Source organism: Atta cephalotes (assembly GCF_000143395.1).
Source record: "Atta cephalotes unplaced genomic scaffold scaffold00044, whole genome shotgun sequence".
NCBI classification, from domain to species: Eukaryota; Metazoa; Arthropoda; class Insecta; order Hymenoptera; family Formicidae; genus Atta; species Atta cephalotes.
In genome coordinates this window covers 546423-560786 of record NW_012130108.1, presented here as the reverse complement: position 1 = coordinate 560786, position 14364 = coordinate 546423, and the positions used below count along the sequence as shown (strand labels likewise).

Here is a 14364-nt window from a genome sequence, read left to right as displayed (position 1 = left end):
GAGAGAGAGAGAGAGAGAGCCCATGAGAGATCGGACCGCGCACGATCTGGGCTGACTTCGCATTCGTCTCGTCTCGGCTTCCGATTACGAGGAGCGATGGATGTACCACCATTCTTCGCGGTGCTCTCGAACAGTAGAGACTATCCTCTTATTCTAGGAAACGCTCGAAGAGAGAGAATGTTCTTACCGAGCTATAAGCGCACGATAACGTTTATCGGTGAAAGAACATCGCCGATATTAAGCTAAAGTTCATTCGGTCCATAAAGAAATTCTTCGCAATGTTTGATCGTTATAGAATCATAGAGAAAAAGTGCAGAGGGAAAGAAAAGAAAGAGAAATTGAGAGAATTTAAGATAAAGAGGTATATATAACTGTAGAATAAGAATAATTAATTTTCCATATATTATTTAGATGTACACTTTTTATAATATTGTATATTTTTTATAATACAAATAGTTATGTGGAAAAGAAATATAATAATATTAAAATGAAAAAGAAAATATTCTCAAAATAGCAGAAATATTCTCTTTGCTATTATTAATAGTATTATGGAAATTTTATTTATAAATCGCTTTGTAAGCTTCTAACAATTTTTTCAGGCTTATAACTTTTTTGTTACTTCACGCGTAAAATGATATATGTGATGAGTCTCTTGTCATATATCGATGCAATTTTTTTTACAAATATGTAATATGTGAATTAGCTAATTTTTTTTTGTTCATCTCTTTTTTATGTATATTTTTACGTATGTTAAGAAATGTGAAAAAATAAAAAAGATTAAGAAATAAGAAAGAATTTTTTTTTTTATTAATATCATTATATAACTTATATTATATCTCGCACATTTGAGATTCGCATTGTGATTTCTTAAAGTATTTCGTAAAGTAAAGTACTTAATTGAAACTAATTTCAAAACTTGTGAGATGTATATACAGGGAGGGGAGAAGAAGTTTAATAAATAAATCTTTAAAAAATAGATTGTAATCATATTAACTGAAATAAAATTGAGTAATTTTAATCAATAAAATGTAATTTTAATTAAAAAATTTCGCGACTTCATCTTGCTGTTTTCGTTTCTCTCAATTTATTAAAATCGTACGATTTCAATGCTCTCATAGTATAAAAAATTGAAAAGAAATAATTAAATTAGTTTCTGTAAATTCTTTTTTGATTAAAACGAAAATAAACTTTGTTTCTCAAATAACCGTATGACATATTACGTCCATATCGAAAAAGATCAATTTAAAAAAAGCGAGTTTCTCTGCATATCTTTTGTTTAAATAAAATTTCTTGAAACATAGTTTCTAATTCTCGTAGTTCAATCGGTTCTTAAAAGATATATGTGTTCGTATTATATTTGAATCATTGATAAAAAATTAAACTGGAAGTAATTTCATATTGCTTAATCTGGATCTATTGAAATCTGGATCTATATTTTTGGATCTATATATTTACAAAAGCACAATTTTTATATAAAATAGCTTATATAACTTATATAAAATAGCTGACTCGTTATTTAAAAATAGATTTTTATATAATACGCTCTCTAGAAAGAAATATATAATATTATTTCTTTGTTATTTTTCCCCTAATAATGCTGCACAATTTTTGCATGGCGAATCTTTTTGTATTGTATATTGTATGGTCTATATGCAATACAAAAGATGTGCAGAGAAACTCGCTTTTTTTTAAATTGATCTTTTTCGATATGAACGTAATATGTCATATGTACAGTTATTCGAGAAATAAAGTTTATTTTCGTTTTAATCAAAAAAGAATTTACAGAAACTAATTTAATTATTTCTTTTCAATTTTTTATACTATGAGAGCATTGAAATCGTACGATTTTAATAATAAATTGAAAGAAACGAAAACAGCAAGACGAAGTCGCGAAATTTTTTAATTAAAATTACAAGATTTTATTGATTAAAATTACTCAATTTTATTTTTTAGTATAAACTTTTTAGATAAGTATTAGAGAAAGCAATAATAATAATAATAATAATAATAATAATAATAATAATAATAATAATAAATTTAGAGAAATATATTTTTTATCAAAATGTATAAATTTTATTTTTCATTCTTTATAGAAATTCAATTTAACACTGAAAGATAGTGATTAATTATTTATTTTATGTATTTATCGAAAGCACTGAACAATAGTGCTTTTAAAATCTACTCAAAATACGTAATTAATTACTTTCAATATTAAATTTTTGTAAGAGAGTTATAAAATAAAATTTAATAATTCTTTTTCAAAATGAAATCTTTAATCTATTTAAAGTTTTATTTAAAAAAAATATTTATAAATAATTTCTGTGCAAAATTTATTATTACACATTTATATATGTATCAAATTGTGTATCCGTTGAATTATAATACAAGTTACATTTTCATTTAAAAATACTCTCAATTGAATAAAATTATTGTTTTTTAAATAACGCGTCACAAAATCTGCTGAAAGTAAAGTGTGCGATAACATAGTTTATTCATCGAAATATAAGAAATATTCGACATATTTCCATTACGATAATTTCTGTAAGACACATTATACGTATTACATTCGTATTATTGGCGGCGAGACAGTTAGCATGCGGTAATTAATATTTGTTTTTGAATACGTACATCTCTCGCGCCACACGGTTACGTCGCGCTTTATTTACAAAAAGGTGCCGCGCTATCATTGCCGTTCATTGTCGTTCCAACACTCGAGTCGAGCGGACCATCCCATGTGAAGTGTTATGACATGACACCGCAAAATGTGTCACGATAAGTATTATGATGATACCACTGACCACATCAGGTATCAGAAAGAGATATATCGTTCTTTATCAATTCGAATTATCCGTCCATGCGACTGATTGACTCTTGCTAGGTATTTGCGCGACTCACAAATATGTCGAAGTCACTGTTCATTACGAAACGAGTATCTTGTACGGTTATCTACAGTCTTAAATTCTTCTGGTTCAACATCTTTTTCACTGCTTTTAGTGGGGTGCTTGATTATGTTTTTTAAAGGATTTTTGAAAAGTATGAAAAAATTTTGCACACGGAAAAATATCACTCTGTTACTAAGAAATGCGATTACATAATTTATTTTCTTCTTTTTAAGTAGTTAATAATTATCCTTAATAAAAAATTTCTTGGTAAAAACTTTTAAATATTCTTATTACAAATTTAAAAAAAATTCATTATTATTTATTTAAAACAAAATTTATTTTCTTTTGAAGAATATTATAAAATTGATGGAAGAAGCGACTTTATATAATAAATTGAATTTGTTTTAATTTAATAATCTTGATTGAAGTATTAAACTTACTAGGATTCAGAATATATTTTAAATAAATTTGATGCTTGTGATGAATTTATGATAGATTTCTGGATATATTGTAAACTGTAAATACTTGAAATAATTATTACTTGCGTACAGTAAACACTCTTTCAAGAAAACGATTTTACAACGATATAATCCAAAATATTTTTCATTTTTTTTATATATGTCCAAATTTTAACATACAATAATTCAAAATCGAAAATTCTGATTTTTAAATCCTAGACCACGAAGGATTAAACATAAATATATAAAGTACATAAATATATAAATTTAATGTACTTTCTCAAAAAAGCCAAATAATAAGAGCCAAAAAAAAACTAACAAAATATTAAAATTATTGTAAGAATAAATATTTTTCAATAAAATTGTTTTTTCATTCTTAAGATAACACAGATTATATAAAAAAACGTAAAACGTTTACGCGTCAAAATTTATGGAAATATTTTATATTTACGATCAAGTTGTATAAAGATTAGAGCGAAGAAATCGAAATACGTAATAGATTAACGTTTCGTGATTTACATAACGATCAACGATTATTTCTGGAAGGATAATTAAACTTGAATGCGTTCGGCGTAGTGCTTTGAATTCTTCGTTAATTTGGAAATAATTTGATCATCGCTTTTGCATCAAGGGTGCAGAGCAATACGGGAATCGATGGATTGCGCAATTTACATGACAGAATGATTAAGTGACTTAATTAACGAAATGCAATCATAGGCATATACAAGATTTTTTCATGGAGGAGAAGGGAAGAAGTTTTATCAATTCTATTATTATATAAAAACAATTTTTTATGTTATTTAATGAATTGCTTTTTTCGATATTTGAAACTTAGAATATCTTCTCGTTCCTGATTTTAAATGGGAAAAATACAATATTAGGTTTATAAATTGTAATTTTATTTTTTTCCTGAAAGAATACAGGCAAAATATAGTTATTAAAAATAAAATTTATATATAATTATAAATAGTGTACTTATTTATTTTACTGTATTTTGTAGATTCGATATAAAAATCTTACAAAAATTTTCCTTATATATCGGATATTGTCAAAGCTCTAACGAAAGTTTCAGAATACGTTCAGAATACGAAATTATTCACACCGTAACAGAAAAAAAAAAATATTTTACACGATAACAAAAAATTTACTCAGTAAAAAAGTTGTAAAGTAAAAAAGTAATAAAGTTGTATTTTTTTATAATTAAAAATGCAAAATTGAATAAAAAATTTTGGGGGATTTCGGGGGAATTCGAAACTCTCTTTCTTTAGATACACCTATGAATGCAAATGATGTGTCGACTGTTTAATTGTATCGCGGAATTTACGCGCTTGAATTATATTGCGAACATGTCTCGATATCTTTATGGACAATTCACTCGGTTTAATTAGTTACTGAATTAGTTAAATTCATTGAATTGACTTGTGTTGTATTTGCTCGAAATCGATATAAATATTGTCGACATCTGAATTTCTTTTTGAATCGTCAAATTTATGTAATGAAAGAGCGCCATAGATCTTTCTAGACGATCATGAATGTCTAATAAAGTATCGCGAGAGATTATTATATTATGACAATTAATTTAATCTCAATCATGTTTCGTGAGTATGTACTGAAGGAATTCGAGACTTGAAAAACATCAGATTTAATGGTAGCCTCATATTGATGATTTCTTTCTCTATTAATTTAAGATGAAGTAATTTATAAATATCATGATTACATATCACATTTCATAGATCTCTTAAAAACGTGAATAGATAATGTATCCTTATGATAAATTATTATAAATGTTTAACCCTAGAATGTATGTGTAATAATTACCCATCGATTCATTATGTACACAAAAAAGCACACACATAAAACTTACAGAATAGAGCTAATAATTAATTATCGAGACATTATTGATCGATCGAATCACTGACACACCTTAATGTTGCTAATTGATTAGTAATTATAAGTGACACAAACTGTTGAAATATACCATATTTTTTTTATAGGAAATAATTAAATAAAAAGATAAAATATTTTCTACATCTATATATTTAAAAAAAAGCGATGTTTAACTCTTTTACATAATTTTTCATCTTTTCAGTTGCGTTTCACAGATTCTCGCTAAAAATGTAAATACGAAAACGAAATAAAGCGAGAAATAAAGTTTATGCAAAACTGTTTTTTATTATTTGAAGAATGGAAATTTGAAGCATCATAACGAAATTTATACAAAAATATAAAAATTATTACTAATTTTAATTTCAAATTAATATCCGGATTTATTAATAAAAGTTTTAAATTTAGTAAAAGTAATGTCTTTCTTTAAGTCAAATACTTTAAGTAGAGACAAAATTTTCAGAAAATAAAATTAATACGATATAATATGACATATAATATAATTATTTAATTAATTTCAATATCAATGCATTGTAATTGATTAAACTTTTTAGTTTACTACTCATATCCAAATATTTATAAAATATCGATAAATTATACAATATAATGAATCTACAGAATAAAGCGGAAAACGTGTGATAAATATTTGTTGAAAAATATTAAAAATCACGACTAAATTATTTGCAACTTACTTATTTTGTAATATACGTTAATATTTTACGATAGCCAGACCGATGCGTAGCTTTGAGGGTTTGTTTTGACGCAGCAGGCGAACTGGCGGCGCTTTTAGTTTATTTACGCCTATTAGTGCACAGCCATTCGTTCGCCAAAATTCGTGCGAGCAGGTAGCAGTGCGTATCGCTCCGGATATCCATCATACTTCTTTTTGGAACATAATTGCGACAAGCACAAAATATGAAACGTTGTATTTACAATTGTTCGCAGTACGATTACTAGTTCACACGATTGTTAGCTATTCATAAATGGATCGAGATGACAATCGTGTTTCACGAAACAAATATTTTATATATAGTTTATTCATTTTGAATCGAAACGCGATAGAGAACAGAATTTATGTTCGCGAGAATTATGAACAATTATTATTTTTAGTTAGTATAAAATTTCTCTCTCGCTTGAATATAATTCTCGATAACACTTTGAACGCTCATACACGAGTTATAAAAAAAGCAACGAAATAACAATGCCATATAGGAGTTAGGCGTGGTAATTGTTTCGCAAATAAAATTTTCTTATATCAAAAAATAAAATACATTTAATTAAAGTTAATTATAAATTGATTACATGTTTTTGACTTTTGATATAAGCCCTCCTCAGATCATAAGCAATGTACTACTTAGGGTGCGATCCACTTGATGCTACAAATGTTTCGAAGCATTTTTTGATTGGGCGATTAGTAAAATTATTTCTTCCGATTGATCAATTTTTAATGCACAGCATGAGGTTTTTCCTTTTAAACTTTTTTTGGCACACAGAAAGAACAATTTCGCAGAAGTTTAAAAATTTAATTTAAAGCTAAATACAAATATGAAAATAATTGTGTTGTATTATCAAAATATTTACGTAGAATTCTCAAGTTTAGAATGTCAAAACTTTTTGCAGCATTACTCATTATGCTTAAACATTTTACATAATCATTTTGGCCCAACAAAATTATTCTAAAAGTTGCATTTAGCTATTGCATCTAGATATTTCGGCAAAACATTTTTTTCGTGCATGCAAATAGAGGATTGAAATCAGGGATGGGAAGGGTCTTTATAGGGTTGACCTATTTTTATTGAAGATTTTTCTTTAAATTTCAAATTGAGACTGTATATTGTATTTTTTTATTGATGAAAATTTCAGTTTATTTATGATTTCTCTAATAGCAACTCTGGTAAAATATCTGATGGAAATAATTTTCGTAGTATTTATTTTTTGTTTATGGATTTTTATCCTGAGGAATCCATTAAAGTTCTGATTTATAATTATTAAATTTTACGTAAAATATTATGATTGTATAAGTAATCAAATTGTACTTCATATTTTATTAAATTTTGATATAAAGTAAATCATATGAAAAATTATAAACAATGAAGAAGTAAGAAATAAAGCAGAGGCTTTTTTAAAGGAAAAAAGAAGACTACCGATTATGATCGGCAGGGATGATCTTCGTTGATCCATTTTTATCGGACGAAATTTTAGCTAAAATTGAAAGTGTAATTCAATTTAATTATAAAAATCTAGGCCGAGTTTGGTTAAAATACATTTAATTGCAACTGATATCCGGTAAAAATGTAGTTTATATAAAAAGGTAAAAAATTCTGCAAGAACAGCTGTTCTATCCAGCTATTTGAATATAACAGACCAGTTGAAAGAAAGAAAGGAGAGGAAAATGAAAGAAGAAATGAAATGTTGCAGCTAATAGTATACAAATTAAATTCTGAGGATGTTTACAGTATTATATTCTATTTTCTTTAATCTTTATTAATTCCTGTAATAATAATGTAATCATTTTTCAGATATATACAATTTTTAATCAACGTTAATTTATTGATTGATTGAGTGGAAAAATTCTCGTTAAAAATTTTGAAAATATTAAAAATTCCACTCGTTTATGTATAATACTTTACTGAATTAAATATATTAAATATATTAATATTAAATGTAAATGATTTTATGCAATTTTTTAAGATACTAGAGAAAATATTTAGAGGATTATTTAAATTCATGATGAACAAGATGTTGCAATAATTAGCTTGCGATGGATCTGCAATATAATTAATGAATGTGACTTTAATGAAATCATGTTTTATGATCAAGAACGAATAATCTCAAAGAGTATTAACTGCTCTGTTAACTATTAGATTAAAATTTTAATTACAGTAGCACAAAAATGTACTATAAAAACGCTATTAAACGGTAAATGAACTAAAGGCTTTACGGCAACTTTTTCATTCTTGGAATCCTCCGCAGAGAGCGGCTTTGCCGGATAAAAATAAATACTAAATCGATAGCAAATATGCATCGAAGAAAATCTTTTCTACGCTAAACTGTTTACCAAATCAGCATTGAATGTACTTCGAATAATATTTATTAATGAACATCGTCATAATTCGAATAATTAAATAATCAAATGAATATATTTTCCTCCAACACTACATCTTTAAAAATTGTAATATCATTATTATCATATTTATAAATTTTCGAGAAGTACAAAACACGTTTTATGCTAACTTACCTAAATCATAAATTATTCATAACAAGATCGCGAAGAAATCTTTAAATCCCAGTTGAAATTATCGGTGAATAACTTTGTTCATCTCCGAGTGTGTTTTGGCGTTAACGCACTTAAAACTTTGACTTGAACTATTTGGCGGAAAGGTGTTGCTATCCCCAGACTGACAAAATCAACGTAGAGATAGAAGTTGAAGTCAACAAAGTTGAAGAGGAAGACAATTCGAATTTGTATAAAATGATGTGTTACTATAAGAATGTAAAAGTCTGAACATCTATCAATATCGGATGCTTATTTTCCCATGCATATGCACGCGTGTATTCGTAATATCTATAGGCACACGCGGCGCACCCCATCGATAGTCACGTTGCGTGCGCGATCCGTACTCTCCCTTAGTCTCAAGGTGGAAACGGGGGTTGCGCATGGCTGTGAGTGAAGAGAAATTTTCGCGAATCGATAATATGCGATCAGCTGTAGCTCCGCGTTAGTGTAGTAATGCGGACGACTTGTCCGTCACGTCGTTGCTTGGTCCATCCACAAAGTAATCCCCAAAGCTACCCCCTAGCGCCGCGTTTCCTCGTAACGCTTTTCGGCACGCCACTCATGGCTTGATTCTTTACATAATTTATGCAATTCATATGTTATCCTGGAAAACCAGTTCTAGACTCTCGAAATATACGTTTCTTTTAACATATCAATCATGATCCAAAAATCTACGAGTTTATGTTTTTCGATAAGGATAAATCAATAAATCATGATTTTGATTGCAGATCATAATTATGTGCTTATACATAACAGTCATGTTTAAAAACGAGATATAAGACTTTTAAAAACGTCTAAAAGATGTCTTAAAGATAATTTTATAAAAAGCGTCTTAAAATCGTCTAAAAGACATTTTTGGAAGATCTTATGTCCCAATTTTAGACTGTGTTATCTGAAGTAAATTGTAGGAAGAAAAGAAAAAAGGGAGGACGTTGGCCTTACAAAAATTTAATACTGGAAGGTGGTGATTAATTGCTTATTTAGAGTATTAATATTGTTTAGTATTTTAACTCAAAATAGTTTTAATATTAAATTAGATTTCTGTAAGGGTGGAGGTGTTAAGAATAGTCTTTACAAGAGGGGGTCACTAGTGACCGAGCGATTCCTATTTGTGCAAGTTTCTTTGAGTTTTTCGGTAATTATAAATTATACTACATTTTATTATTTTATAATATTAAAATAAAGTGCCAATATTTATCCTAGAAGTAGAAAGTTGAAAGTAGATTTTTAGAGATTTTTTTTAATCATTCTGAAGGAAAAAAACGGACGGATTATAATGCCCCCATTTGTATGGATGTGGCACCAAATTGTATAGCTGGTACGATAAGAGATAGTTGGAGAGTCGCCATCGAGGTTGCTGTGATAGCGAATGTAGAGAGGATAGCTCTCTCCGCCGGCCGGGGATGACAAGTGGTCTAGAATGACAGAATTGGTAAAACAACATTCGCCTCTTGCCGTTGCGTGTGTATCTCGAAGCAAGGTATAAAGTGAAGACGCAAACTTCGAGCGGCATTGTGCCATCACGTGCAACCACTCGTCATCCTTGCGGCTGCAAAGTGTTAGCTCACTATTAAATCACCTTTCTTGACATATAGCCGGCGGTATCGTCATCCTCCGGTTCCTCCGAGGTCGGTGCACCATCTTGAAAGCCCGACCGACTTTGCCATTTGCAAGCGCCTACGATCTTCATGACGATAAATTCGATTTTAGATAAGAAATAATCCTGGAATTCGATCGGCTGTTGCAACTTCTTTTTCAATGATTTCTTCGTTTAAATCTCGAAAATTCTTATTTTCAATACATTGTTTGATTTTTAAGAAAACTGTCTGTATTTAGAATATTTGGTTTATAGATGTTGTTAAATTTTTATATTTACTCGTAATTTCTTGAGGCTTTATTTAGACAATTTCGATTTCAAAAACTCGATAAATTTTCTCTAATTTGATTGTTGTTTTTATAGATATTGTAATATATCGATTCAAACCTTCATCTATCTTTTAATTTATAGCTCTCGATTTATAAATTTTTCTTGAACTTGGCTCTATACATTCTGTCATCTGACATATCGCATCTTATCGATTATCAGCAAGTTAGTAGCAAAGCAAGTATAGTTGCAAATATCTTCTGTATCTTAAGACTAAGATAAGTTACATAATACAAAAAAATATAAATACATTTTTATTATATTACATGTACATAATATTAAACAATAATAGTAAATACTTTTTTATTCCGATTTGATGATTATTTAAAAAAATTGAAAATATCTTTCAGACATATTCTTCGTACATAATAATATCTTCCTGTTATTATTTATAATTTTTTTACATTTTGCCACATTTTCTTCATTCATAGTTGAGCTGTATTTAAACAACATTATTTCTATTAATTCTGAAATTAAATTGCGTGTGTAACTATGTTATAATGAACAATAGAATATTGTTTCTGATAAGTTCTCGCAATGATGCTTCATTGCGAGATCATTGCTATCAATTACAATCTTGACATAAAAGAATAAAATCATTCATATATGTTACCGTTATACTGATGTCCTTCTATATTTGATTTAAATTGAATATGACTGTTCCTTATTATAGACCCACATAATTTCAAGTGTTTATATCGATGAAAAATGAAGTAAATACATTATTTGAGTAGCGAAATTTACATATAATTCTTGACAGGTCTTATTATATACAGCCCACTTCATATATAAGTACTAATCTACCTTTTATATAAAACAGTACAGTTAGTTCACATAATATATCTGGATAACAATATATTTTTCATAAAACTTAACGCGGTTAAAGATTCAATTTCATCAACTTAGTATCTAAAGTTGACGGTTCACAGTATCCTATGTCCTGCATTGAAAGGAGTCTGCGCATTTTTGGTCTCTTGACTGTAATATTAGTAGGTAATATTTATATGTACAAACCCGATGACGGCAAAGCTATGTTCGTCATTTTATCACCAGCACTGATCATTTACCATTAAATCATCATTAAACTTAGTAAACTTATCTAAGCATATATAATACATTAATTTAAATTTTGACAACTGAACGGTAATATGTAATTCCGATTAAATTTAATCAAATTCGAAAATTAAATTAGGCCACATAAAATTTCTAAGCTAATACACAAAATAATATTTTGTTAAATGGAATTAGAAAATTTGTAGTCTTATCTAAATATGTATATATTCAACTGATAGTTTCAAGTAAGGATTAGACGTCAAGGAATCAAACAATAATGCATAGTTCTTGAAAATAAAAGAAAAACAGATCGAATAATTATACATTAGTATATACATTTCATTATACATGAGTTTTTGTTTCATACGAATCAAATTTAAAATATCTCTCAAAAGATGTTTTCAATCACATATAAAATACTAAAAATGATTAATCTCTTTGCACAATACGTTACTACATGTGATACTCATCGCAAAAGAAAGAAAATGATAATATTATGCGTAATTCATTAAATACATGTTAGACAAATTAGTGCGAAAGAATATTTGCCATAAAGCAAAGTCGAAATATTATTAAAAAAAAAATAAATAATTTTTATATATGTATTAAAAATACTATCTAATTTCAGATTATTTATATATATATATATATTCATCTTCGAACGTCGCTTTATGTCATGCGCACCATAGTATTAACATATCCTTTGCGAAAAAAAGAAAATTTTCACAAGATACAAACAACTCATAATGTATAATGATAGTCGCTGTGTCAGGCCATTACGTAATAACATCGTTTTTATTGGAATTACTGGCCGTCACCGACGTATTATCTAAGGTCTCTACATAATAGTCAGAATTCGACATCACGGAATTTACCATGATCCCGCGTCGTGTCGGTGCGATTTGAATAGGTGTTGAAAATGATTGAGCGTCCGCGTATAAACTCACCGTATGAGGATCAGTACTACTAGTCGAACGTTCCAACTCCTGTGATTCGCCTATAAATCGAACAAAATACATTGTAAACATTTTTCATAACAATATATTATATGCAAGATAGTAATTAGTCTTACCGTTTATACTATGAGTATCAGATACCAGAAAAACGGTGACATTAGATGGTTCACCGGCACTAGTACTAACGCCATCCTCGGTAGTAACATAAGACTGCTCAGAATCGGAGCTATTATCACTAGAATTATTACTGTCGTGTCTAGCTTGTAATCTCCTAGCTCTGTTAAAAGGATTTTCCCTTTGTCGTGTGAACGTTCCTCCTTGTGTACCTAAAAAAACATTTCTTTGAGTTTCGCAGCAAATCCATATTATTTATTGATCGTAAAAGAAAATAATAATAAATCTCATACCTTGATGGCCGTCACGAATAAGAGGTGCTGTATCATCGTCCGAGTCACTCTCATCGGTCACAACTTGCTCGTCAGCTGCAAAAACCTTCCTTTTGCAAACAGGACAAACTCTTCGATTTTTTGTCAACCAAGGGTCAATGCATTTTGAATGATAAGCTGAAATTAATGAACAAATAGAATAGTAGCAGTTTAATATTTAAGATATCTGAAGAAAATTCTGGTTTAAAGAATAAAATATCATTGTAAACATAGAGTAATTTGTTAGAGAAATGTACCATGTGCACATGGTAAAACTCGTAATTTTTCTCCTTCTACATAATCGTCCAAACAAATGGCACATGTCTCATACGGATCACCCTTTGTATACTTGTGTATAGGAATCTTTTTTAAACTAGAATTAGGCAGCCTGTGCCTCCGTTGTCGCCTTCTATCCTTTATGCATCTGACAATCTACAGTACATATAATATTAAAGTCAATAAAATATTATACATACGATGGTATTTTATCATTGCATTTACGACTTACCATAAAAATAACTATAATTAAGAAACATATTCCAACAACAATAGCGAAAGGCAAGAGCAAATGGGTGTTAATATTGAATGGCAGATCATCATTAATTACTACAAAATAACCCTGATTGTATAAATAATTGTCTTTGATAACAAGTCCCGTAATTTCACCAACAAACACAGATGGTATCAAAATTCCTACGGAATCCTTTGCTGACATCGGTTCTGAAATAAGATAATCATCTCTTTGCCACATATTCATTGAAATAGACAACATTTTATGTGTGCTTCTATGTGTCATTAATATATAGCTAGTTTACCTAGTTCATTGCTGTTTACATTGTGAATAATAGCAGCATCATACCCAGCTTCCTGTGCCATTCGAACTTTAATTTCAAAGCTACAATTATAACGTCGTATTAACGCTATCCAATTACCAGTGGTATTATTGTTTGGCGGACCCTGTATCTTATGGCACGCAGTAGGAGGATCGGCATAAACCACCATGCCCTAGTAAAATTATATAACAAAATTGAAGAGATACAAAATATATATTGTTCATTTATTACAATAACAGCATAACTATGACTTTTTAGTTACTTGTAAAAAAAACAGAAAGGTAAAGAAACAAAATGTATAAATATACATTTTATTTTTTTTCTATATATAATTTTTCTTTCTATATATAATTCTTATTACATCAATTATTTCAAAATTAAAATTTTAAAATGATTCCGAACAGCTTTATTTTTTTTATTGCTGCACTAGACTGCGCTAGAACTTTCTTTTCCGTTTTTGCCAAATATCAAACCTATTTCACTTTAAATACAGAAAGTGTATACTAGAAAGTGTTATACTTCAACTAACACAAAACAGATTTATTTAAACTTATTTTCTGAAAAATACTTTGTTTTTTATCTACATCGTTGTAGCAAATAAGCGATATGTACAAACACACACACACACACACACACACACACACACACACACACACACACACACACACACAC

At 28.5% G+C, this 14364-nt stretch overlaps 1 protein-coding gene across 1 annotated transcript in view; it reads right to left on the bottom strand.

Annotated features, from left to right (window-relative positions):
- Nucleotides 1–11769: 11769 nt before the first annotated feature.
- The window catches only part of LOC105622377 (E3 ubiquitin-protein ligase RNF13-like), a 4143-nt gene continuing 1548 nt past the window's right edge, over nucleotides 11770–14364 (bottom strand). The window contains exons 2-7 of the mRNA XM_012203801.1: nucleotides 13675–13864; nucleotides 13368–13579; nucleotides 13117–13291; nucleotides 12842–12997; nucleotides 12551–12760; nucleotides 11770–12475 (exon numbers count right to left, since the gene is read on the bottom strand). Of these exons, the coding sequence (XP_012059191.1) occupies nucleotides 12255–12475; nucleotides 12551–12760; nucleotides 12842–12997; nucleotides 13117–13291; nucleotides 13368–13579; nucleotides 13675–13864 (1164 nt within the window). The 3' untranslated portion in view covers nucleotides 11770–12254. The remainder of the gene's footprint in view (nucleotides 12476–12550; nucleotides 12761–12841; nucleotides 12998–13116; nucleotides 13292–13367; nucleotides 13580–13674; nucleotides 13865–14364) is intronic.